The sequence below is a fragment of the Prionailurus viverrinus genome, chromosome D4 (genome assembly GCF_022837055.1).
Source record: "Prionailurus viverrinus isolate Anna chromosome D4, UM_Priviv_1.0, whole genome shotgun sequence".
Taxonomy (NCBI): Eukaryota; Metazoa; Chordata; class Mammalia; order Carnivora; family Felidae; genus Prionailurus; species Prionailurus viverrinus.
In genome coordinates, this window is record NC_062573.1 from 15,974,679 (window position 1) to 16,001,343 (window position 26,665).

A 26,665-nucleotide genomic window follows, 5' to 3' on the forward strand; every position below is an offset into this window, starting at 1 on the left:
ATCAAGTGTTTCCACTGTAATTTTCCTCTTTCCTTATTCTGTTCTTTGGAAGCAAGTCACTAAATCTATTCTACCCTCTCAAAGAGGGTGGAGGCAGATATTAAGCTGTACCTCCGGCAGGGGGAAGTATCTACACATAAATTGTTTGGTATTATTTTATAAGAAAGTCATGTTTCTTTTCCTCAGTGAATTTAATCATTTAATCATTTATATCATATGGATTCACGTACATTTAATTTATGCTTTGGGTTTAATACAATACTGTGTTACTTATTTTGTTCCTCAAATTATTCAGCCTTGGCCATATTGGAACTCTTTTGGGGTGGTTCCTATAGACCTTTGATATGTTCCAGGCCTCGTTTTCTTCCTAATGTTACAAGATACTTCAGGTTCATCATGCTTTTTTTCACTGCTCCAGCCTTGGAATTAGCCATTTTTTCAAAGAGCCTGGTTCCTTTTTTTGAAGAATGGTGTTTAAAAACCAAGATTTGGGTGCAAGGTGTGCTTGCTGCTGCCAGGGTGTCATTGCCTCTAGGTTCTGTGTGTGTGTGTGTGTGTGTGTGTGTGTGTGTGTGTGTGTTTAAAAAAATTATTATGGAAAATTTCAAACATATGCAAAAATATAAATTCTTAGTATCTATCATTCAGCTTGTACAGTTATCAGTTAGTGGCCAATCTTGGACAATCTTGGTTTCATTTATATGGCTTCTCCTCATTTTCCTCACTCCTCGGCCCCCAATTATTATTTTTTATGAGTACTAAAATGAGGCTGTTACTTTATTTATTTTTGTATTAAGGTATACAACATGATTTGATATACATGTACATGTGAAATGATTATTGGAATTAACATATCTTCTCATGTAGTTACGTGTGTGTGTGTGTGTGTGTGTGTGTGTGTGGTGAGAACATCTGAAATTTCTTTCTTAGCCAATTTCCAGTATGCCCCTGGTTATTTCAAGTAAATCCTGTCAACTATGTTATTTTATCTGGATGTTTCAGTCTTGATATCTGAAAAAATAAGGACTCTCTTAAATAAAAATTTTAAATTGAGGTATAATACAGTAGAAAGTATGAAATTGTAGAGCGTGGTGAATTTTTATCAATGTATATATTTCTGTAACCATCACCCGGAATGAGATGCAGGACATTTCTAGCCCCCTAGAAGTCCCCTTAATCACCACTGGTAATTTTTAGAAGAACCTTTAAAAACAAACATAAACCACATTCCCATTATTATACCTAAAAAATTAACAGTTAATTCCTTAAAATTAGATATCCAGTCGTTTGCAGTTGGTAGGTTCCCCTGTCACTATTCCTCCTCCACCTTGTACTGTACTGGTTACTTGTTCAGTACTTTGTCACAGCCTGGGTTTTTCTGAGAGCGTCCCCTTGGTATTTTTTTTTTTTAACGTGTTTCTCTCACAGTGACTTTCATGGTTGCAAATGGTCTCTCACATTCTGGTTAGGTAATGCCAACACAATAATGGGCAGTGGTGCTGTCTTTGGAGAAACTGCATCATCAGTAAGATGGTTTCTCCAAATATATATTATCCCTGGTATCTGATTAAAGTTCTCCTGTTTCCCTCTGCTGGCTAACTCTAGAACATTTCTTCAAAAGTTTTGTATTTCTGTAGAAAGAAGGAGTAACTTTGTATATAGGAGAGACTTTTGTTATTCTTGGCTTTGTTTTTCCTCCTTCTAGAGGTTAAATGACCGGGGACAGTTGTAAGAAAGTATAATTAGCTGGTAAACCTTTTTAGTGCTTCCCAGCTGGGTCAGAGTCATCTACCTACTAGTTGTGATTAATTATGACTGAAGGATCCTCCAGTACAGAAAAAGGATTAAGCTATGAAAATACTTAGTTTTGGTTGTGTTTGTTTTGTTAAGTTCTTCTTTTTTTCTTCTTATAGATCAGCTTGAACGGGTCTTTTTACGACTTGGCCATGCTGAAACAGATGAACAGTTACAGAATATTATATCTAAATTCCTTCCTCCTGTTTTGCTCAAGCTGTCCAGCACCCAAGAAGGAGTACGTAAAAAGGTATGCATGTTGGGACAGTGGTGGGAATTACATGATGGGTAAATGGTACATATAGGAAGTGAGTTTTCTGTTCCCATTATTGAAATCTAGGTTCATGATCCAAATCTGGCCTTTCAAGATGGAAAGTAAGTCTGGGACCAGCTTACGTGATTTAAAATAGCTTTTGTATGCTAAGCACAGCTGAATTTAGTTTCACCTGTACACTGGCATGAGTGCAGTGAAATAATTGAGATAATTATTCTAAAATATGTGGGGGCTTGATCTAAAATCCATTGTCTTGATTCCAGTATGAAAGGGGGGAATGGGCCAAAATTGTTCTTTAATCAGTGGCTAACTGTGAATAAAACCTTCATTAAAATTAAGCAAAATAGTTGTTTTAAACACCAAGATATTGTTGTGTAGCTCCTGTTTTAGGATTCTGTAAAGTATTGTTACCAAAAGTTGGGTAGCCATCATAGCAAGATTTTCTTTCTTTCTTTCTTTCTTTCTTTCTTTCTTTCTTTCTTTCTTTCTTTTTTTTTTTTTAAGATTTTAATTTTTAAGTAATCTGCACACCCAGTGTGGGGCTTGAATTTACAATCCTGAGATCAAGAGTCATATGCTGTACTGACTGAGCCAGCCAGGCACCCCTCAAGATTTTTTTAACCTAAATGTTCTACAGGGAACATTTGCCCCCTTCATTTTTAAAATAGTTCAGTCTTCTGGTGTATGTATGCTAGACCTTCAGGTCTTTGAGCTGTCATTGGGTTTCATCCCTTGGGCCGCTCTGATTGATTGGCAATGGGTTCTTGGAGGTCTGCCCTAAGAGGGATTCTGAGACCCAATTTGGGTTCATTGGAGAAAGAGTATCTTTAAGAATGTCTGTTATGTTTGCAGGAAGGAATAGGGCATTCTTGTCATGTATTTGACATGCCTGTTGTTAACACTGCCTTGCTGAGATAAATATGTATTTGATCCTGTCACTGTCCTATTTAAAACTCTTCTGTGGCCTTCTGTTACCCTCAGCATAGCAAGGTATGATAAAAGGCACTTCATGAGTTGGTTTCTGCTTTCTTATTTAGCTCCATCAGTCTCGTTATTCATTTGGCAAATCCTTACCAGGTGCCTTCTACCGTATATGCCAAGTGTTAGGGACATAGTGAATGAAAGAAACATGTAGTTGGGAAGACCAGCATTAAACAGGCAAGGGGCGCCTGGGTGATGCATCTGAATTTGGCTCAGGTCATGATCTCACTGTTCATGGGTTTGAGTCCCATATCGGACTCTGTTGACAGCCTGGAGCCTGTTTCAGATTCCGTGTCTCCCTCTCTCTCTGCCCCTCCCTGCTCATGTGCGCGCTTGCTCTCTCTCTCTCTCTCTCTCTCTCTCTCTCTCTCTCTCGCTTTCAAAAATAAACATCAAAAAAAAAAAGTAAAAAAAAACAAAACAAAAACAGGCAAGTAGTAACTAGTTATAAATTGCAATAAATGCCAAGGTAGAAAAGGGTTCTGGGGTGCCAGAGTAGCTCAGTTGAGCATCTGACTTCGGCTCAGGTCATTATCTCACGGTTCTTGGGTTTGAGCCCCACCTCAGGCTCTGTACTGACAGCTCAGAGCCTGAAGCCTGCCATATCTCCCTCTCTCTCTGCCCCTCCCCAACTCATGCTCTGTCTCTCTGTCTCTGTCTCTTTCTCTTAACATTAAAAAAATACTAAAAAAAAAAAAGAAAAGCATTCTATGAAAGAATATGTTTGAGGACTTGATTTAAACAGAATATGGGGCATTAGGAAGGGCTGTGTGGTGTGTAGCCAGACAGAGAGATGGGGAGACCGTTGAAGACATGAAGGCCCTGTGCAGGCATTCTGAGTGGGAACAGAGTATGACGCCTTCAGGGAGCTGAGGACCACCCGCTGCATCTAATGTTAGGAGTGATAGGAGGTCAGGCACTGGGGAGAGGAAACAGTGATTCCAGTGGGCAGCGATTTGAAAGTTCATGTATAAATAATTTTAATATGTGAAATTTTGTGATTGATGAAAACTTGTATTGACTTTCAGTTGTGTAATTTTGGGATTCCTTTCTATGTTTTGTGGTGCACATTCGATTCAACCAGGATATCCTGCAAGGTAGCTGGTAATTTGTGGATAAACTGAATGAAAGAGAAATTAAAGTTTTAGATTTCTAGTGACATGTCCTTAGAGTACATTTGCTATTTTAAGGAAAATGAGTTTTGTTATGTAGGTTCTACTTTATAGCCAAATTTATGTTTAAACTCATTGGAATAGCTAAAGATTAAAGACTGACCATACCAAGTCCTGACAAGGTTGTACTGGAACTCTCACAGATTGCTGGTAGGAGTGTAAATGAGTATAACCACTTTGGGAAACTGTTTGGAAATATTCTGAAGCCGATCATATGCATACTCCATGACCAAGCATGGTCATAACAAGCAAGTTATATATAAACTCAGTCCGAAGTTTATATATAACAGCACTATGTATATATGTGCACTAAAAGCATATCTAAGAATGTTCATAGCAGCATTATTCATACTAGGCCAAATTGGAAATTATCTAATGTCTATCAGTAGGAGAGTAGATAAATTATGGTGTTTTCTTTCTTTTTAAAAAACATTTTTTTAAATGTTTATTTATTTTTGAGACAGAGACAGATCATGAGTGGGGGGAGGGACAGGCAGAGAGGAGAAACAGAATCCAAAGCAGGCTCCAGGCTCTGTGCTGTCAGCATAGAGCCCGACTCGGGGCTCAAACTCCCAGACTGTGAGATCATGACCTGAGCTGAAGTTGGACGCTCAACCGACTAGGCCACCCAGGCGCCGCTCTTTTTTTTTTTTTTTTTGGTTAATTTTTTTTAATGTTTATTTTTGAGAGAGACTGAGTGCGAGTGGGGGAGGGGTAGAGAAAGAGGGAGACACAGAATTCGAAGCTGGCTCCGGGCTCTGAGCTGTCAGCACCGAGCCCGATGCGGGGCTTGAACTCATGAACTGTGCAATCATGACCCGAGCTGAAGTCAGATGCTTAACTGACTGAGCTACCCGCGCACCCCTACTTGTGGTATTTTCTTACCAGAGCAATGAAGGTGAACTGCAGCTCTGAGCGACAACATGAGTGAATCTCATATATGGTATAGAATAAAGCATATTCAGACACATGGGTTCACCCTATGTGTTCCATTTACATAAATTTAAACATGGTGTTTGAAGTCAGGACAGTGGTTACTTTTGGGAAAGAGGGGTTGGTGAGTGGAGGGGCATGGGATACAGGGTTTTTATGCTTCTGGTGTGTTTAGTCTATGAAGTTGGGCCATGCCTACTCTTTGGGCCATGCCCTTTCAATTGTGCACTTTAGCCATATGTTATACTTTAGTTAAAAGTTATTAATGAATAAATGAATATAAATGAATGAGTAATAAGAATTGGTATGCACAGGACACTATATACCCAAGGCTAGTGATTCTGTAGGTTTACTGATAGGTTAACTGTTACCTAGTTGGCCTTGGGGAAGGACTGGCTCAGTTGTTTTTTTTTATTTTTATGGGTTTATAGAAGATTTCAGATAGTGGATAACTAAACAGGAAATTAACCAATATTTAAGATGATGATATTGTTAGAAGAAAACTAGTCATTAATTCATTTAAAGTAAAAAGAAAAGATAAAAAAAGAAAGTGCAGGGTGCCTGGGTGGCTCAGTCAGTTAAGCGTCTGACGTTGGCTCGGGTCATGACCTCATGGTTGGTGGGTTTAAGCCCCGCATCGGGCTCTCTGCTGTCAACTTGGAGCCTACCTCAGATCCTCTGTTTCCCTTTCTCTCTGTTGCTCCCTCTCTGTCTCTTTCTCTCAAGAATAAAATAAACATTAAAATTTTTTTGTAAAGAGTGTGTGATTGTGGACATGATTGTCTGTCACTAATAATGATTTCCCAAGAGTCCTTCTAGGAAACAGCCTAGATTAGATCGCCAGAAGAGGGCTATTGCTTTTAGGCTGCTTCCTCCTGTTTCTTTTCCTTGTTGGTTAGCTGTATCACAGGTCTGGACAGCTAGGAAGTTTGGATGAAATATGTGTGGTAATGCATGTTTCTAGGTCTCTGTAAGGTATCAGTGGTCCCAAGGATGTCTCGTGGAGACAGGCACTTTAGATGAATTGAGCTCAACTGCCAGTGTTGGGAGGGGTTAAACAGATGGGCTCTGGAGTCACATCCTGACTGTGCCACTTAGTGGCTCAGTATCTCCTTGGACAGGTTACTTCAGTTCCCTGAGCTTCGGCTTCCTCACCTGTGAAATGGGAATGACAATACCACTTCTCTGGTTGTTGTGAGAATCAGATGGGAAATGCAGAGTGCTGTGCACAAGTGTGTTCTGTGTAGAAACTGCTTGATGAATGTCTCGTATTTCATTATTGTCATTCATTAAACGGACATAGATTATAGATTTGTTGTCATTTTTTAAATATAATTTTTAAAAAATGTTTATTTTTGAGAGGGAGAGACAGACTGCGAGCAGGGGAGGGGCAGAGAGAGAGGGAGACAGAATTTGAAGCAGGCTCCAGGCTCAGAGCTGTCAGCACAGAGCCTGATGTGGGACTTCGACCCATGAACTGTGAGATCATGACCTGAGCCGAAACCAGATGCTTAACCAACTGAGTCACCCAGGTGCCCTGATTTGTTGTTTTTCTTAAAATTCATATTTCATTATTGCTCTAGATTCATTGGAACTTTTGTTGCTGCTGGGAGAAGTCCTACAACTCCCTTTAATACTTGCCTTGAGGCTGGAGCACAAATTTCAGAAATGATGGAGAGTAGTGTGGGCCTGGTCCTCCAGAATAGATACCTTAACTCTTTGAGTCTTTCTTAGGTGAGACTTTCTAAAAATGTTATTTTTCAGTGCTTAGTTTCTTCTCTCTTAGCAAGATAATTTCATTGTTAGAGTAAGATCGGGGCCATTTGACTCAAGCCTCTTTTTTTTTTTGCTTTCCACCCACAGGGACTATTGACTTGCAGACTTCTCTTTCTGCTCTTTCCCCACTTGAAGGACAGAAAGCTTGTTATTACTTAAAGCTCTTTAGTAGAATCAGATGATCTTCAGAATAAAGTAAAAGTTCTCTATCTAGCATTTTACCTGAGTCGTTTTATAATCTAGGCCCTACTTTTATCCTCATCAATCTGCATGTTAGATTGTGTTACATTCTTTTGGACCTCTGTTCTTCTTGTAACTGATTCTCTTCTTGGAAATTCATCTGGTTGTCAGCATTTAGTGTTCCTGTGACTTCCTCTCTAAGTCCTCCTTGATTTGGCAGAGTTTTTCTTTTCAGGAAACTCACAGTATCTTGTCTATTTCTCTTTTTGTCATGTTCACAGTGTATGTCAGTCCATTTGACTGCTGTAACAGAATACCACAGACTGGGTGACTTAAACAGCACTTTATTTCTCCCAGTTCTGGAGGCTGTGAGTCTGAGGTCAGGGTGCCAGCAGGTCCGTCTCCTTGTGGAGGGACCTTCCTGGTTGACAGAGGCAGCCTCCTTGCTGCATGCTCAAGAGGGGAAGAAAGAGAGAGGACTCTAATCCCTTCATCCCCTTGTTAGGACACCAATCTCATTGCGGGGGACCCCACCCCCATGATGTTAGCTAACTCTAAGTACCTCCTAAAACCAGAAAACTGGGGATTAGGGCTTCAACAGATGAGTTTTGGGGAGACACAAATGTTCAGTCTGTGGTGTAGGGTGTTACAGTCATTTATTTGCAGGTCTTTTGGGGAATAGTGCCTCAGTATAGGCTCAGCTGGGATCCCAGCCTTGGGGGGCACAGCATTTTGGAACAGGACCTTGATATTGTAAATTCCCTTTCTGGAATGTTACATTTATGTCTTTTAAAAGAACAAAGTAGCTGCTATTCATCAAATTAAGTAATGTTGGAAAAATGAATTTGTTTCAAAGGTATCAATAATTTTGATTCATATCTTTCTGTATCTTAGGTAATGGAACTGTTGGTCCATCTGAATAAGCGTATAAAAAGCCGCCCCAAAATACAGCTCCCGGTAGAGACACTATTGGTTCAATACCAGGACCCGGCTGCAGTTTCCTTTGTCACAGTGAGTGTTCTTTTGGAATGTTGTCTGATGTAAGTTTTCTCTCCTAACACTTACTAGATGCCATCACTATATTGGCAAGTTTAGAACCTCACCTTAGACTAATTCTAAATGGAATATGCGATGTTTTCCTTTAGATGACACACTGTTTTTCCACTGAAATGGTAGGAATAGGATAAGGCATGGTCATTTCCATGGGGCAAAGGAAGGTTGGTGAAATGACTTGTCAGGTATGCTGGTATATAAAGGAATGATTGGATTTTTTTTTTTTAATGTTTCTATTTATTTTTGAGACAGAGAGAGACAGAGCATGAACGGGGGAGGGTCACAGAGAGAGGGAGACACAGAATCTGAAACAGGCTCCAGGCTCTGAGCTGTCAGCACAGAGCCTGACGCGGGGCTCGAACTCACGTACTGTGAGATCATGACCTGAGCCGAAGTCGGACACTCAACCGACCAAGCCACCCAGGCGCCCCAGGAATGATTGGATTCTTAGCAGAAGCTTGTGTGAGACCAGTCTGAATAGAGAGAAGAAAGGGTTATGTAGCATAGGCATGAATAAATGATAATAGAAGAAGGAAACGAAAGGGTAAATGGCAAGGATAGGAAGCTGAATTTTTAAAAATTCTGTTTCTGATATGTTCAGAAAGGTATCCTTTTTAAAAGTGAAGTAAACTGAGCCTGGTAAGAAATACTCCTATTAAATTGTTGTCTTCATGAAAAGTAAATGTATAAGAGTGTGGATGCCATGTGATGTCAGATGATCTCTTCCTGGCCTTGTTGTTTCTAGCTTTGAGGCAGAATCTATTGGGTCTTATCTAACATCTGGATTCCAAACCTTGGGAGCCATGTACTCGTCCAGACATCTTTCTGTGCCTACTCTGTACATACTGCTTCATTACAGATGTCCCTTTCTTTAAGTAGATAGGAACATTAGGTACCAATAAAACTGCCAAAGAGAATGTCTTCAAAGGAATAACCTTATGAAGCCTCCTTCATAAAGTGAAGACTCCTTCAGAAAAGCAAATCTTTAATTATGCGTGGATCCAGATACGCATTTATAAGTTTGCTTACAGTGAGGCATTCATACAGATTATAGTAATACAGACATACCCACAGCACTCAGTTTGCCTTGGTTCATCATTCATTGGTCAGTTGTCCGGGTGAGGAACCAGAGCACTGCCATGTACTGAGGAGGCTGTAGTAACTGACCAGTTGGGAAACAACAGCCTAGGATTTCACAGTTGGTCTCCTCTTAGCTTCAAAGGATTAATGCTAATGTGTAGCCTGTAGGTTCAGATTGGCCAAATGCTTACTTTTCCTTTTCAGCGAACATTGCATATTTGAGTGCTTTATTCCCCCCACCCCGCCAACTTTATTGAGGCATAATTGACAAATAAAATTTTATGTATTTAAGGTGAAAAAATGGAATGTTTGATAGATGTATGCATGAGTACTTTCGATTAGGTCATGCTCCCTCACGTGAAGCACATCTTAAAGCAAGCATTTTGACTAAATAGGGCTGGAATTCTTCCTGAAATATACTGGTTGATCAAGCTGTAATAAACACGTGGTAAATGTATGCAGAGAGAATGTAATTTCTCTGTTATGACAGAACTCCCTAAGTTATCAACCGTGTGTTTTCTTTGAAATCCCAGAGTATTTCCTTCACACTCACCTGCTTTTCTCTCATTGCATTAGAATTTTACTATAATTTATGTTAAGATGGGCTATCCTCGCCTGCCAGTGGAAAAACAATGTGAACTGGCCCCCACGCTTCTTACTGCCATGGAAGGGAAGCCTCAGCCACAGCAGGATAGGTACGGTCTCCTCAGTTATCTTACCTCTCACCTGCATGAGTCTACAGCTACCTTTCAAAAAAACAAAGTCGCATGTTTTGTTTTACTTGGGCTAATGTGAAGGCTTGAGCTCTTTCAGGTGACAAATAATTGAATTTCCTGTGTTATTTAATTGTTACTGTTTTGGTAATTATAAAATTTCTTGATGTGAGCATATTGAAAATGTGCAGAACTAACAACGTGTTTCTCAATCTAAATGCATTTATTTTGTTAATTATTTTGAAGAAGCTAATTTCACGTGATTGCACAAATTAGTTATAAAGTGCTTTTCATCAAAACATTTTGGAGGGTATGACATCTTAGAGCAGTTTTCTTAAGGAACAGATCACTTGTTTATATTAATATGGGAATTGGAGGGGTGAAAAGGTTTAGATAACACACTTAGTGTCCAGGTTTGGCTCAGAGTTCTGTAGGGTAGCCTGGTTGTAGTGAGCATCGTCAGGAAGAGCACAGAACTGTGGAGGAAAGATGGAGTTAAGTGGTGGTTTTACTTTACTTTTTAGAGTGTGTATATTTTTAAAAGAGAAACTGTAATCCACGTATTTACAAATACAACTGATAAACAGTGCAAGCACTCTTTGAAGTTTTCATGTGTTTTTTTTTTTTTTTAATTTTTTTTTTTCAACGTTTATTTATTTTTGGGACAGAGAGAGACAGAGCATGAACGGGGGAGGGGCAGAGAGAGAGGGAGACACAGAATCAGAAACAGGCTCCAGGCTCTGAGCCATCAGCCCAGAGCCCGACCCGGGGCTCGAACTCCCGGACCGCGAGATCGTGACCTGGCTGAAGTCGGACGCTTAACCGACTGCGCCACCCAGGCGCCCCCATGTGTTTTTAAGAATAGCAAAAGGTGTAATGAAAGAATTACGGAAGGCGTGTTACATAAATTCACACAGTGGACGTTTATTCAAAATATTAAACCATTGCTTTTTATATTTTTAGCTTTAAAATAACTTTTTTTTTTTTTAAATTTTTTTTCTTTTTTTTTAAATTTTTTTTCAACGTTTTTATTTATTTTTGGGACAGAGAGAGACAGAGCATGAACGGGGGAGGGGCAGAGAGAGAGGGAGACACAGAATCGGAAACAGGCTCCAGGCTCCGAGCCATCAGCCCAGAGCCTGACGCGGGGCTCGAACTCCCGGACCGCGAGATCGTGACCTGGCTGAAGTCGGACGCTTAACCGACTGCGCCACCCAGGCGCCCCAAAATAACTTTAATTAACTATGGAAAAGAAAAAAAATATTGAGGGAACATGTTGTAAGTTGAACTACCTAAAGTTTAATAGAAAACTCTTTTGGTAACTTCAGATACTAACACTGAGGTCATATTTTGTACATTTGTTTCTGGTGTTTTTGGTGATGAGCCAGGTTGGCTAAATGGCAGTCTTTGCCCAGTATACTGAAGTTTCAGTAGCAGAACAAGCTAGGCTAGCCCCTGGGTTTAGGACTTTGTAAATTGGTGGTGTTGAAAATGCATGGCCCTTGCTACACTTGCCACTTTATGTTATATGTTTTTTGTTTTGTCTGTTATTTGCATGTTATAAAAACCTTATTTTTAAAGTAGTTGCAATAAATGTAATTGTTTTTTCAGCTTAATGCATCTTTTAATACCAACCCTTTTTCACATGAAATACCCTGTTGAATCATCAAAATCAGCTTCTCCGTTTAATCTTGCTGAGAAACCAAAGACTGTGCAGCTGCTTTTGGACTTCATGCTAGATGTCCTTCTGATGCCTTACGGGTAGGTTAAGAAATCAAAACAAAGCAGCCTTATTAGTAACTGCTTTTACTGTGTGGAGTGAAGTACTCTTTTAAATGATTCACCTTTTGCTTGAAATTGGATATGTCTCAGATTTTCATGTTTGCTGCAGCCCTGACCTCTGCTAAACCCCAGCTCCGCTGCTCATTGACCTCACAGGTGTGGACCTGCTGTAACCATTTCGGGCTCAACCTGTCCAAGCTGAAATCAGTTTTTCCCCATAAAAATAGATCCTTTTCTTTAATTGCCATCAGTGCTGTGATGGTTCTCATAGCTGAGTCGGTATAGTTATAAATTGCCTCCAGCTTTCCTTTTCCTTTTAGCTAATACCAGTCCCATAATTCCCCCTCTGTGCTCCCTGATGCATCCTGGAACCGCTCTCACCGCTGCCTGCTGCCATCTACTTTCGTCTCTGTTCAGCTCTTGTCACGACTTTCTCACCAGCTGCTCTTCTTCAAAACTGTCTACACTGCCAGAAAGGTCCCTGATTTTTATGCGCGCCTCTTACCAGTCACACCTTAAAGTCCTTGGGCTATCGTTTTCCAGTCGTTACTACTCATGCATTTGATGCGCTCTTATGTGTCCTTGCCTTTCGTGTTTTAAGACAGTACAGTTCTCTCTGCTTAGAATGCTTGCCCATCAAAAAAGCAGGGAAGAAGGAAAGAAAGAAAAAGAAAACAACAGCCAAAAAAACTGCTTTGAAAAAGCACCTCAAACTAGCTTAGACGTCAGCAGTGTGTGTCTCTGGCATGAATTTCTTTCCCTGGGCAGAGGATGCCATTTTCCGTGTCCTTAATGACACTCACATCCATCTGTATCACCACTTTGTGTATTTATCACACTGCTGACACGTCTGTCTTCCCTAATGGATTGGGACTTGTTAAAGCCAAGAGCTGTTTTACCTAGCTCTGGTCCCTGGCACAGTGGCCCAGGTTGTGATCAGCTTCTGGCCTAATTATTTTCTTGCTTCCAGAGATATTGATCTAGAATGCTGCTTTTCTTGTCTCTTCGCTGATCAAGAGTAGAACATATACTATAAGCTTACCGTGCAGAGCCCCATATCAGCTGTCCCTCCATCCAGACACAAGAGGGTTCGTGCTGTACGATTTCCTTCCTTTCCAGTTTACTTCCTTCCCACCCCTCTTGTTTGGTGGCTTTATTTTTCAGACCTTGAAACACTTCCACTACCTCTATCTAGTACCTGTCATACCATTTCTTATTTTTCGGTGGTTTCTTTGCCCTGTGATATCATGTCAAACGCTGTTATATGTGTTATTATCTCAGCTTGCTCCAGATGGCAGGGACTCAACCTCACACCTCTTGGTATGCTTCTGACTTGTGCTTAGGATGATGTTTTGCGTAATGTTAGCTGTTTGGTAATTATTGATTAATTTACTGACCACCACCAGTCTTGCTTATAACTTAGAAATAAATGAAAACCTCCTTTTTATAATTGTTAAATCAGGAGGCAGCCAGAATTGGCAGGTGATGATGGCTTTGGTAAATAAACTCTGAAATCCAAATTTAACTTAGGCACATGATGTACTCAATCCAGTTTTTCTTACCAAATCCAAATTTAACTTTGGCACATAATGTACTCAATCCAGTTTTTCTTACCAGTGAGAATTTGCCTTATTTTTATAAAAATATTAAAGTGGTTCCTTAACAGGTTTTTTTTTGTTTTGTTTTGTTTTTTATTTAAAAGAAATTTTTTTTTTTTAACGTTTATTTGTTTTTGAGACAGAGAGAGACAGAGCATGAATGGGGGAGGGGCAGAGAGAGGGAGACACAGAATCTGAAACAGGCTCCAGGCTCTGAGCTGTCAGCACAGAGCCCAACGTGGGGCTCGAACTCACAGACCGTGAGATCATGACCTGAGCCAAAGTCGGCCGCTCAACCGACTAAGCCACCCAGGCGCCCTGTTTTTTTTTTTTTTTTTTTAGTAGATGGATTTAGGAATTGAATGGATATAGCAAGTAAATAATATAGAATAATTTACTATACCATCAGGATCCAAGTGTTTAATTTCTATTACAGCGAGTATTTCATTAAAAAAATTTTTTTTTAAGTTTATTTATTTATTTTGAGAGAGACAGAGATAACACAAGTCAGGGAAGGGCAGCTAGAGAGGGAGAGAGAGAATCCCAAGCAGGCTTCGTGCTGCCAGCACAGAGCACGATGTGAGGCTCAAATCCACAAAGCCATGAGGCCATGTCCTGAGCCAAAACCAAGAGTTGGACATGCAACCTACTGAAGCCATCCAGGTGCCCCAACAGCGAGTATTTCATTTTAATGTTCAGTCATAATAAGTCAGCATAGAACTTTAGAGTTTGGAAGGGACTTGAATTAAATTTTTTTTTTCAAAAATTTCATTTCCTAGATGAGGACTACCAGTTTAACTGGATCAAAAATAATTTACCAGAAATCTTATGTTTAATCTATAGAAGCCAAAAATGGAAATAGGATGGTAAATTAATAAGTAGCTACAAAGGGCTTTGAACATACAATGGGAAAAGCTAATTGTTATGACTTTTCCTCTTTGGGTTCTTTTGAATTTTTTTTTCCTTTTTGGGGTGTTATGTGTTTGGAGTGTATGTGTTGGAGGTTTCAGTGGGTTTTCTAATGCAGGGATATAAGGAGAATTGGAGGTGGATTGCAACTTAACAAAAATGGGACTGACTAAAAATGTTCTGTGCTTTGGATATAGAATAATAATTTTTTTTTTTTTTAGGCCCTTCTTGCAGTCAGCTAACCTTTCTCTGTTATTGTTCAACCAGAAACTCAAAATGCAGTGGGCCCATAGTGGCTCTTGAATAGTTGTATTTATAGATTGAGAGCAAAATATTTATACTCATTGTTGGTAACTGTAATAGTTCATTTGTAACAAAGTTGAACAGATGGACTCTTAACAGTTAATTTGTTAAAGATGTAAATAGGTTTTTTAGACACCTTTAGAATTTTTCTTTATGATGAAATTGTAACTTCAAGTATTCTAGAAAAATTCTCTGGGAGAAAAGTATATAACTGATTGTATTAAATATGCATGTGTGTGTATGTGTTTTAAGAAGGAGGTTAAATTTGTTTCCTTTTCAGATATGTGTTAAATGAATCCCAGAGTCGCCAAAATTCATCTTCAGGACAGAGTTCTTCTTCAAATAGTGGGGGAGGTTCTGGAATACCACAGCCTCCTCCAGGAATGAGTTTTTATGCAGCTAAGCGAGTTATTGGTGATAACCCGTGGACACCTGAACAGTTGGAACAGGTATCGTACACTGCTTGTTCATAATGGAACCTCCCCCTGTGTACCAGCCCCTATGAAGTCCATGGAAGCATGTGTAACATAATTCCCACGTATTCAGGCTCTCTAATGAAATATGTTTGCAAGGACCGATTGATATAATGTGCTCTCTTCATGGTGTCAGTTATTTGTTAAAGTCCCAAGGGAAGGGAGGAGTGGGAAGCGCTCTTCAGTTTTTCTAACATTGTGTACATAGTTCAGGGGTAAAATACAGCCCCCTTAGAGACTATGTCTCACTTCTTTCATTTTAGCTTTTAATTATAGGTTTAATAATCATCTAGCTATTTTGGTGAAGTTAAAATACAATTTATCTCAGGTTATTCAGCTTTTTAGGGCTGTACCTTTTGTGTAAACTGAAGAACTCCTATACTCATATGTGACAATATGGGGGAAAAGCATGACTCCCTTTTATATTTCTTCCTGGGAATTTAAAAATTGGCATTAAGAATTTTATTCTGGATTTAAACAGGACACAGATGTTCTCTGAGCAGCTTTTAAAAAAGACTGGTGCTCTCCAGAGAAGTTGCCTCACTGTGTCTGTGCCCTCAGGCACCTCAGGGAAGAACAGATGAGATCAGTATGTAATTATTTTGGAATTCAAGCAACATGGGTTAGTCTTCCAATCCTTCCTTTATCTCTCCATGGCAGTCTAAATGATTTGATCTTTTTCTTTTTGGGAATGTAACTGACCACTGATCAAAACAGTGTTCCCCAGGAGAGGGAAAAAGGCAAGCGGGGCATTCCTGCCACTCACAGATTTATAGAATGATTTGTTCAGTGAGGGTTATGTTTGAGTAGATTTACTTCTTCATGTGTTATAGATCTTTTTTTCCCTCCTCAAACCAGGATGTAAGTAAGAAAGAAAGGTAAATAGTAGTAGAGGCTACTCTTTTTTGAGTGTGATCTATGTGACAGGCACTGTGCTGAGCACTTTGAATACATTGTCTCATTTAATCCTTACGGCGACCCAGAGAGGTAAAGAAATTGTTCCATTCTGTAAAAGGAACTGAGGTTTTGAGATGTACAATGGTCTCACTTCTAGCTCTAGGCTTTGACTCTAGGTCTTTCTGAGGGCTAAAGCTCTAAATGCTGGCGAGTAGTTGTTACCATTAAATTGTAATATCGTGTCAGTAATTATTTGCTGATTTCTAAGGGCCTATGTTTTTTGTCAATTTTATACTTTGGTGTTGAAGTGAACCATTTCATTTCAAAGATGAAATAAAATTTTGTTTTTATTTCAATAAAAATGGTTTTTATTTTTTCTAATGATGAAGTCATGATAATGTAAAGATTCAAACAGTACAGAACATTATAAAGACAAATTAGAAATAACCTGGAATCCTGCCACCCTAGTTTATAATTTTTTTTTTAAACATTTATTCATGAGAGAGAGAGAAAGAGAGAGAGAGAGAGACAGAGCATGAGTTGGGGAGGGGCAGAGAGAGAAGGAGACACAGAATTCAAAGCAGGTTCCAGGCTCTCAGCTGTCAGCACAGAGCCCAATGCGGGGCTCGAACCCATGAACCATGAGATCATGACCTGGTCTCAAGTCAGAAACTTAATCAACTGAGCCGCCCGGGCGTTCCCCCTAGTTTGTCATTCTTACAACCTACTGTGTGTGTGTGTGTGTTTGTGTGTGTGTGTGTATACACTATTACAGTTTTACACAATACATTTTTATATTACATTGTACATTTATATATAATATATGGTTTGTAGTTTACTTTTTTCATTTAACAGCATATCAGGTTTTTTTAAAAAGTCATCTTTTTAAATGTTTATGTAAAGTTTAGTTATGTGTAAACCACATAAGGTTTTAACTAGTCTCCTATTGATGGGCATTAGTATTGTTTTCAGTTTTCTTTGCACATTTTTTTGTTTATATCTTTGTGTAGTTAATTTCCATAATTGTTTTTCTATGGCTTAAGTGTTTGAGTGCTTTCTGTTGTAGCTCTTATTATAAGTAGGTTGTGTTGAACAAGGGGAAGGAAGGCAAGCGTTTTATGATCTGTTTATATATCTTTTTAAATTGAACCCATTGTCATTTCATAATTATAAACTGTATCAATCTTGATTCATATACATAATAACTATTATGTAACTGGCTTTTAGGTAAAGACAGTTTTACTCTTCAGGCACATGTGTCCTAAATAGAATTTTTATGAAATTCGTAGCTCCTTCACATTGCATGAAATTCAAATTAGAATCCCTCTTCAGTCTGTTTTTCATTTGAGCCATTCAATTACATTGAATAGTGTTTGGTTAGAATTTCACTTGCCTTCATTAGAGTGTGTTTGAAATCCTTTTGTTTTCAGTATGTAAGAATATTGAGGACAGAATGAATATGTTAACAATAGAGTGGAACTCTGTGGAATGTGGTTTAGTTCTTTTTGAAATGTCAAAACAATCCATGGAGCACTTTATTCATAATGTTCCACTCTCTTACCTGCAGGCTCCAAATTTGGACTTCAGTTCAAGGCTTTATCATTCTAGAGAGACTGTAACCTAAGTAGGAAGGCTGTGTATCATAATGGTCTTCGAGTTGGAGAGACTTGGGTTTGAATCTTGTTTTCATCACTTACTATGTGTCTAAATTCTTAAGCCTTGCCTCAGTTCCCTCATCAGAAAAATGGGTATAATATTGCTTATCTCATAGATTGTGAAGGGTTAAATGAAATCGTGAATATATATCATATACAGTCCCTGACACGATGTAAGCCTAAACAGGAGCTGCTCCTGTTGTTACTGTTGATCCTTGGTATATGACCATACTGATCTGTTAAACAGTATTTTTGGTTGGGGGTCTTTGTTTCTTTGATCACTGTTTCTCCTTCCCTTCATTTATCTGCAGTGCAAATTGGGTATAGTGAAATTCATAGAAGCTGAGCAGGTGCCTGAACTTGAAGCTGTTCTCCACCTGGTGATTGCTTCTAGTGACACACGTCACAGTGTAGCGACAGCAGCGGACCTAGAATTGAAAAGCAAGCAAAGGTAAACTACATCTCTTTTCACCTTTAAAAGATGAAAAGAGGCTATATTTCTAAAAGCTCACTGAGCACAGATTTCTTCTTTCAGGATTCTGTAATGAGACCTTTGATTTAGGAGATTATGAAATATACTTAATTTTTAATAAAGACAGTTTGCCCAAGAGCAGGATTCTGTATAAGACAAAGAAGAGAAGCTGTTTGGAGATGCAGTTTAAAACTGGAATGGATTAGAAATATTACCATAAGAAATGAGACCTTTGGCGGCTAGGTAAATTGACTTAAAATAATTAATGTTAAGAAAAATGCCAAAACCCAGAAATTACTCATTTTTGACTCTTCCTTTGTGTGAAACCAATTGAGATTGCTTTTAATAAAGGATATGTACATATTAGGATTAATATGGTAAAAATCAGGTCCTGTGAAAAGTGGTGCTGAATAGATCTTAATTCACATGTGAAGAAATACAAATACTAAAAGGCTCATAGAAAATTAAAAAAAAATTTTTTTAATGTTTATTTTTGAGAGAGAGAGAGAGAGAGAGAGAGACAGAGTGTGAATGGCGGAGGGGCAGAGAGAGAGGGAGACACAGAATCTGAAGCAGGCTTCAGGCTCTGCGCTGCCAGCACAGAGCCCATTGTGGGGCTCGAACAGACTGTGAGATCATGACCCTAGCTGAAGTTGGATGCCCAACTGACTAAGCCACTCAGGTGCCCCTCATAGGAAATATTTTGTATGAGAAATCAAATCTGCAAAATAAAACACTGGTGCACCAATTTGTACCCATTGGTAAATAAAATTGTGTAATAGTTGAAACTCCATTTAGTTTCTGTTGAAACTGCTATTTTTATATTCTGTTGATTGGCATTATAAGCTAAAATAATTTTTGGAAAGCAGTTTGAAGTATGCAGTGAATCATAAAAATATTTATAATCTTTTATGTAAATCTTCTGGGAATTTATCCTAAGAGAGTCATTCAAAAGAAGAAAAATATATTTAGAAAAATGTTATAGATTTGCTCATTATACCATTTCCTACAATTGTAAGAAAAATGGAAACAAATTATTTTCGCTATAGGGAAATAGTTAAGTAAATTAACTCTGTGTATCTATGTGGAATATTATATATCTGCCGAAATAATTATAAAAGTAATAAAGCAACATGGAAATTGCTCCCAAGGAATGGCAAATGAATAAAGCAGAAGACAAAATAATGTGTGTACTGATTTAAAAAATGAGATGTGTGAAGACTGAAAAATGACATGAAAAATTGAAGTTACTTGGTTGAAAAAACCAAATTATGGAATAATTATTAAATTTGTTTCAATGCTTAATGTAATAACATGCTAAATAACAGTGGAACGCATATTGTAGTTTTCCCTTTTCAAAGAAACCAATACAAATAGGTATTACAGAATAAGGAAGTTAACTTCTTTGTGTCTTTGATAATATGGTTCCATTTCAGTAAGTAAGCTGCATGTATGGTGATGGTTGGGAACAGCTCACTGCTACAGGGCAGGGGAGGTGGCATATAGGAGGAGTGGATTCTTACGCAGTTAGTTACTTCTGGTCATGCCTCTCACTGATTGAGTATGGAGGACTCTCATAACCTCGCCAGATCTTGGGCTCTGTAAATAAGAAAGTTGGCCAGAACTGTACTTTGATATTCCCTCCCCAGGTCTGAAATTCCTTCGTGCTGCTTGTAACTGCCTTTTCCTTTCAAAGACTTTTGGTTTTGAAGTATCAGAAAATCTTTCTTTAAAACTTCTCATTGTGTTTGAACTGGCCCCAATCTTTACACCATGTAGTGGATTGGATTGTTGGAAATAAAAATGTGGTCTAGAAGTATCCTAATTAGTTTTGGCTTTGTCTATTAAAACAAGTGTCCATTTTTTCAGAAAGAATAGTATGAGATTTTTAAGAGACAAAAAGTAAGTTGAGAACAATATGTAGATATTTTCCCATTTTGTTAAAGAAAAATCCTGAAGTATCTCTCCATGTGATCCATCTATCTATTGATCTGTTTATTTCCCTACCTGCCTGCTGTACCCACCCACCCATTTTACATGCATAGAAAAGAAGTCTAGGAAAAGATACACCAAAATTAGTGGTTACTGAAAGGGAATAGAGAGGGATATGGTACCGATTATACATTTCTATACATTTTTGAATTTTCACATCAAACATGTGTTTATACATTTCTAAAACTATAAAGATGGCAAAAGGAAAATATAAGATACAGTAAAAATTATCCTTATTAAAGTGTTTAGTTTGTTTTACTGTTAAGTTTTACTTCATTTTACTAATGTGTGTGTGTTTTGTCAAAATATACCTGATGTATTTATAGAAGGGAAACAGAGGTAGAGCTTGAGGATTAGTTAGTAGCAATTGGCTGAGGAAAGATGGAGGTGAATAATAACTAAAATAGAATCATGGACCGTCTTCAAGGATAGTGGAAGAGGCAGATTGATAAACTATGAAAGAAGAGGCGGATAAGAAAAACCGTCAAAGCAGCATCTAAACTGTGTTTACACAGATACAGTATAGCTTGAAGCAGAACCAATGTCAAAAGACAGAGAGAAGACAGTATTGTTAAATCTCACTGATACGTGAAATGCAGGATTGCAGTGTTGCTAGGTTTGTAAAATGACTGGGAGGGGCTGCTGCAGAGGGCAGGTGCCCACCACCAATCAACGCTATATTCTAATTCACCTGCTGGTGGAGCTCACTAAGGAACAAGTCTCAGTGACTAATGGCAGCATGACTGCTGTATAGAATTAGATGATAAAGCTGCAAATATGTGCTGATAGATAAGAGAGGGAGGCTAGGAATCTCAGTGACACAATTTAAGAGAAATGGGAGGGGCTTCTTAGGGTGTGGGTTTAATGGATAAATTTTTTTGTCGCTTTCCTTGTCACTTTTGAATTTCCAAATGGTTAAACAGATGCTTGGCTCAGGGCTCTTTGAACAAGCGTAGTATAGCTCTGCTCTGTCAGAACTGCTCCATGGCATTGGCCTTGAGAGTGAAATGCAGTCCATTTTTTCTTGTGTGGTGTCAAATTGGACTGTGGATATAATGATTTTTTGAGTCAGGATGGGATAAGTGACTTACTGTATTTTTTTAAAGTTTATTTATTTAATGTTTATTTTTGAGAGAGAGAGACAGTGCATGAGCAGGGGAGGGGCAGAGAGACAGGGAGACACAGAATCTGTAGCAGGCTCCAGGCTCTGAGCCATCAGCACAGAGCCCGACACAGGGCTCAAACTCATGAACTGCGAGATCATGACCTGAGCCAAAGTTGGATACTTAACTGACTGAGCCATCCAGGCGCCTCAGTTTATTTATTTATTTTTGAGAGGGGCGGGGTGGGGGGGGAGGCGCAGAGAGAAAGGGAGAAACAGAATCTCAAGCAGGTTCCACGCTCTCTGCACAAAGCCCGATGTGGGGCTCGATCCCACGAACTGTGGGATCTTGACCTGAGCTGGAATACAGAGCTGGACACTCAAGCGACTGAACCACCCAGGTGCCCATACTTAATGTATTTCTGTTTAAAAACTAATTTTGATCTAAATTAATCCCTTTCCTTTTCTTCTACAATGTCAGTTGCCCAGTTCATTTGTGTATTTCTAACATTTCCTTTGGTAACAAATATTGGGGCTGTGTGTTTTTTGAGATAATTGAAGTGGGAGAAAAATAATTTTAACAAGCTGTGTTGAAACCTTCTGTAGCTTGATTGACTGGAATAATCCTGCCATCATTAATAAGATGTACAAGGTATACCTTGGAGATATACCACTGAAGACGAAAGAGGTAGGTTGTTTTGATTTATTCTCACATCATAATAAAAAACATTTGGTTGATAGGAGCTCCATATATTTGAATTTTTTCTCCGTAGTTATTTTGATTTAAGCCGAACCTGTACTGTAGGAAATATAGGAGGAAATTTTAAGCCATGCTAGTCTGGGTGGATTAAAATTTTCTGGTAACTTAGTTTATTTGATCTGGTAGTTTCAATTCCTGTGCTTAAATAATGATGATACACTGTGTAGATTAGGGATCCACACCTGTTTTCTGTAAATTATTTAGGCTTTGCTGGCCATGTGGTTCTGAGGCAGCAACTATTTAACTTTGCCCTAACATGGAAGCAGCCATAGGCAGCACATAACAGAAGGAGCATGGCTGTGTGCCAGTATATCTTTATGGGTACTGAAATTTGAATTTCATATAATATTCGTATATTATAAAATATTATTCTTTTGATTTTTAAAGAATCATTTGAAAACATAAACATATTCTTCACTCATATCAAGACAGATGGTGGGCCAGATTTGGCCATAGGCTCTAGTTTGTTGACCTCTAGTCTAGAATCTGGAACAATATGTGGGTTCTTCTGAAGCCTCAAATTAAGGCGTTTGCTTAATGACCTAAGTTCTGTTTGGTTCACTGTGTTTAAAAGTGTTCTCAAGTCCATATCCAGACATACAAGGTTTATTGTTTGTTTGTTTGCTTGTCTGCTTTTTAAGCCATAAATAGTTATTTTAAAAGTCATACCATTTCCAGTTAGGTTAAATTGAGTGTCATGTAGCAGAAAGAACAATGAATTGGGAACTGGGAGCTCCCTGTCACTCTGGGTTCTGGTCCTGAGTGGCTGCACATAAATGTTGTACTGGGGAGGAGGAATTTGGCTAATTACAGAGCTTTTCTTGGCTCATATTCTTCATGTGGAACATGAAAGGGTTGGATTAAATCTGTGGTGTTTAGAATGTGGTCCATGCACCCTTGTTGGGTCATAGGGAGACTTTTTTTTTTTTTTTTAAACCATGTTGATATTTATACTGATGGTGCTAAAACAATGATGGGTGTCACTGCTGGGGTCTTAGCACAGACCAGAACTGTGTCACTAAATAGCGCTAGTAGTTATTCTGCTCTTTATCGTCAGCACTCATGGTTAAAAAAAAAAAGAATAAAACTCAGCTTTACTTAAGAATATCTTTGATGAAGCAGTAAAACTTATTTTACCTGTAGACAGGGCAACTATGTGGTTATTGAGATGGTATTTGGCAGATATGTTCTCCAAAATGAAGAAATGAGGCTTCAAGAACAGTTAATATAGTTTATTGCCAGTGGTAAAAGTTGAACTTTCAAGCAAAAGTTAGAATTTAGGGAAACTTGAATCCCATCACAATGAGCCTGACTGCTTGTTAGTACCTACAGATTTTTCTGATGAGACTGGTGGTGATATTAACGTGTGATTTTTAAAAATGCTTTATAATGAGATGTTTGCTTAACTCAGTGAGCCACTATTTTCCAAATGACCGGTGATGTTATAGAAGTGTTAAAAGGTTATAGCTCAGTGGAATTTAGTATGACACAATATGCAAAAGTTCAGTGATAATGGTTTCAAATCCAGATTTTAACCTTTAAGGTGCTGTTGTTTATTAAGTTTTGGCATAGTATCAAAGAATATCTACAATTACCTGAAAAGGCTAAAATCATCCCAAGTTTTCCAACCATGTATCTTTTTTGAAACTGGGTTTTTTTTTTTTTTAAATGTAATTTAACCAAAATAACATAACCACAATAGATTGAATGTAGAAGATAAAAGAATCCAACTCTCTTCTATTAAGGTGGACAATCAAGATATTTATAGAAAAACATGAAACAATGTCAGTACAGTTTTTTGTCTGGGAAAATATAGTTAATTTTCTAAAAAATATGTTATTAAAATATATGATAGGTTTATTAATATAATTTTAAGTGAATATGTAAAAATTCTCAGTTTAGTTTTTAATGTAGCATATGGTGATATGTGTTCCAATATAAGCAAAAACTCTGTGTGTTCAGTAGTTTGTAAGAGTGTAAAGTGATCTTGAAACAAAAGTTTGAGAGACTACTGATTTAGATGATCTCTCATGACTTTTTCAGCACACAGTAATTTTGAAATGCTGAGTTATAATTAAACATCTTTTGAACAGGGAGCAGTTCTGAAGCCAGAGCTGAAGAGGGACCCAGTCAGTACAAGGGTCAAGTTGAAGATTGTCCCCCATCTCCTTCGTTCTAGACAAGCTGCAGAAACGTTCCCTGCTAACATTCAGGTAATTTGTTCTTTCCAGAGAAAAATGGCCTGTTTACAACTTTTATGTCTGTTTAATTAGAGAAAGAAATGCATTAATGGATATTTAGGAGATGCATTGACGTATTAACAAGATTAATGAGAATCCATCTTTTTTTTCTATCTTAAGTGTAACTGCAGAAATGATTTAAAAAATTTTTGTTGTCGAGTGTGTACTATATATAGTTAACATCCAACTTAAATGTATGGTGACTGTCCTTTCAAACTAATGTTTTTCTGAGTTGCTCTTCTCCAAAAATGTGTTTTTTTTTTTGTCTTCTTTTTCTGTCTTCTTTTCCCTTCCCTTCCCTTCCCTTCCCTTCCCTTCCCTTCCCTTCCCTTCCCTTTCCTTCCCTCTCCTTTTCTCCTTTTCTCCTTTTCTCCTTTTCTTTTCTTTTTTCTTTTCTTAAGCTTACCTATTTATTTTGAGAGAAAGAGAGAATCCCAAGCAGGCTGTGCATTGTCAGCACAGAACCTGACGTAGGGCTTGAACCCATGAACCGTGAGATCATGACCTGAGCTGAAATCAAGATTGAACACTTAACTGACTAAGCCACTCATGTGCTCCAAACATGTTTTTAAGTGAACAAGTTTCTACCAGTCAGTTAAGTGGAAAAGAACCCCATGTGATGACAATGGCCAAATCCTCTTGATTCTGCCTTCTTAATGTCTTTATCTCCCTATATTTAATGCTGGTGTTAATTGAGACTGTCCTTTCTTATTTTGGTTATTCCAGTAATCTCCTATCTTGTTTCCCTTCCTCATGCCCACAGCCATTCTGTTTTCTCTGTTGCCACCAGGGCTTTTGCTGCATTGGAAATCCTTATACTCTCTTTTGATGTGGGATGAGTCCCTCTGCAAAAGCTCTTACCTTTTATCTAAGTAGTGACCAGCAGAGCTCAGGAGTAGAGAGATTTGGGTATAATTTTGTCATTAGTTATTTGCTTTTGAGCTTAAATCAGTGTCAGAGCTTTTCCTGTTTTTCTAAAAAAATTTTTTTTCCACCCTAATTCCACCCTAAATTTCCACCCGAAATTTTTTTCCCACTAGCAGTGACTAGTTCTCATTCAATTATCAGGTTCCTAGTGACCGCTGAAAAGTTAGCAGTTCTTTATCTTCCGGTATCCTCTCTTGCCCCCCACCCCCACCTTACCCTGTACCTTAAGCTCCAACAAAAATTGTTCCTCTTGAAATATACTGTTTTCATGGCTCTGTCTCTGCTCAGAATGTTCCCTTTACCTGGCAGAGCTCCTCTTCCCCCTTTAGCTTGGTAAACATCTACTCATGTTTCAGGATGCACTCCAGTGCGCTACCTCCCGTCTGAAAAATGTTCCCATTTCCTGCCACCCTTCTCTTTCAGTCCCAGAATGAGAACACTCTCCTTCATGTTCACTGTATGGTGGACATAGACTTCTTAGCATCTCTCCCTCTTAAAGCCTATTTTGTATCAGTGGCTGCTTCCTCCTCTTAGATGATAAAACTTGTATTCTCCATATCTGGCACTCTAAGATTTGAGTAACTTTAAAGTATTGTTTTGTGTCTCCTTAAACATAAAATTATCACGGAGCTTCTTTCATTTCTTTTTCATGATTGGTGTTTTATAATTGGTATTCCCAAGCACTGTTTCCCAGACAGCGTCTTGATAATTTTGGTTCAGAATATTTGGTTGTAGTAACACCATGTTACATAATAAGCAGCTAGAATTTTGTGACAGAGTATTCATAGATATCCTGTAGGTGTATAATTTATTTGTAGTTATTTAGTGTTTTCAAAATAAATCTAGCCGAAACTTTGTATATTCAAAGACAAACTCCTTGTTCATCGCACACATTCTTTGTTACATTCCTGTTTTTAATGATTGCATATTACTGTTCTACATAATTGGCCCTGCCCACCCCCTCCACCTTTCAGTCATAGAATCCTTCAAGGTATCATTTAGATGAGCCTCTTCTTTCCTGATACCAGTGCCTTTAATTAGTCATATGTTACCTCATCTTGATTTTGAACGTAGCATAATGCTTTGCATATAATGTAAGCACCATGAATTTTATTTTTTCTGACAAAACATTAGTGTTGATTATTCCTTTTGCTTCTTTCATTTTACCATATTACTCTATATAATATAGCATTATCAGATAAATTTTCTAAAAGTCTTTTCCAAAAAGTAGCATGTGATTATATATTGTCCTATATCATTTTTAATGTATGTACATTTTGACCCCTCAACACGATCGAGTGCCTCGGGAGCGATGCTGCCCTCTTTGTATCTCACAAACCTTGCATAGTGTCGGTTACCCATTAGAGGCTCAGTCCTGTTCTGTGTTCAGTCACATGTCGTTGTTAAGTAAGATCAGAATACTACTAGAAGTTTTAGAAACCAGTGTAAGGAGATTTTTTTTTTTAAGTGTAAGACTATCCCATAAAAAGTAGAAATTTGGGAAATTTAGATTTCTTTGAGCCTTCTGGATGCTACACAAAACTCACGTACTGTGTGCTCTTTTGCCACCTAGACATGACTACACAATACATGGAGCAC

General features: G+C 38.3%; 1 protein-coding gene across 4 annotated transcripts in view; it reads left to right on the forward strand.

The window, feature by feature from the left end:
• The window catches only part of ECPAS (Ecm29 proteasome adaptor and scaffold), a 106,819-nt gene that overhangs the window by 23,850 nt on the left and 56,304 nt on the right, over positions 1-26,665 (forward strand). For 3 of the 4 annotated variants that reach the window (XM_047829461.1, XM_047829460.1, XM_047829459.1), the window contains 8 exons: positions 1,914-2,044; positions 8,005-8,121; positions 9,820-9,938; positions 11,568-11,717; positions 14,829-14,997; positions 17,885-18,024; positions 21,746-21,827; positions 23,993-24,112. In XM_047829461.1, the coding sequence (XP_047685417.1) occupies positions 1,914-2,044; positions 8,005-8,121; positions 9,820-9,938; positions 11,568-11,717; positions 14,829-14,997; positions 17,885-18,024; positions 21,746-21,827; positions 23,993-24,112 (1,028 nt within the window). Of the gene's footprint in view, positions 1-1,913; positions 2,045-8,001; positions 8,122-9,819; positions 9,939-11,567; positions 11,718-14,828; positions 14,998-17,884; positions 18,025-21,745; positions 21,828-23,992; positions 24,113-26,665 lie in introns of those variants that run through there. The other variant, XM_047829463.1, reaches the window with a different exon arrangement.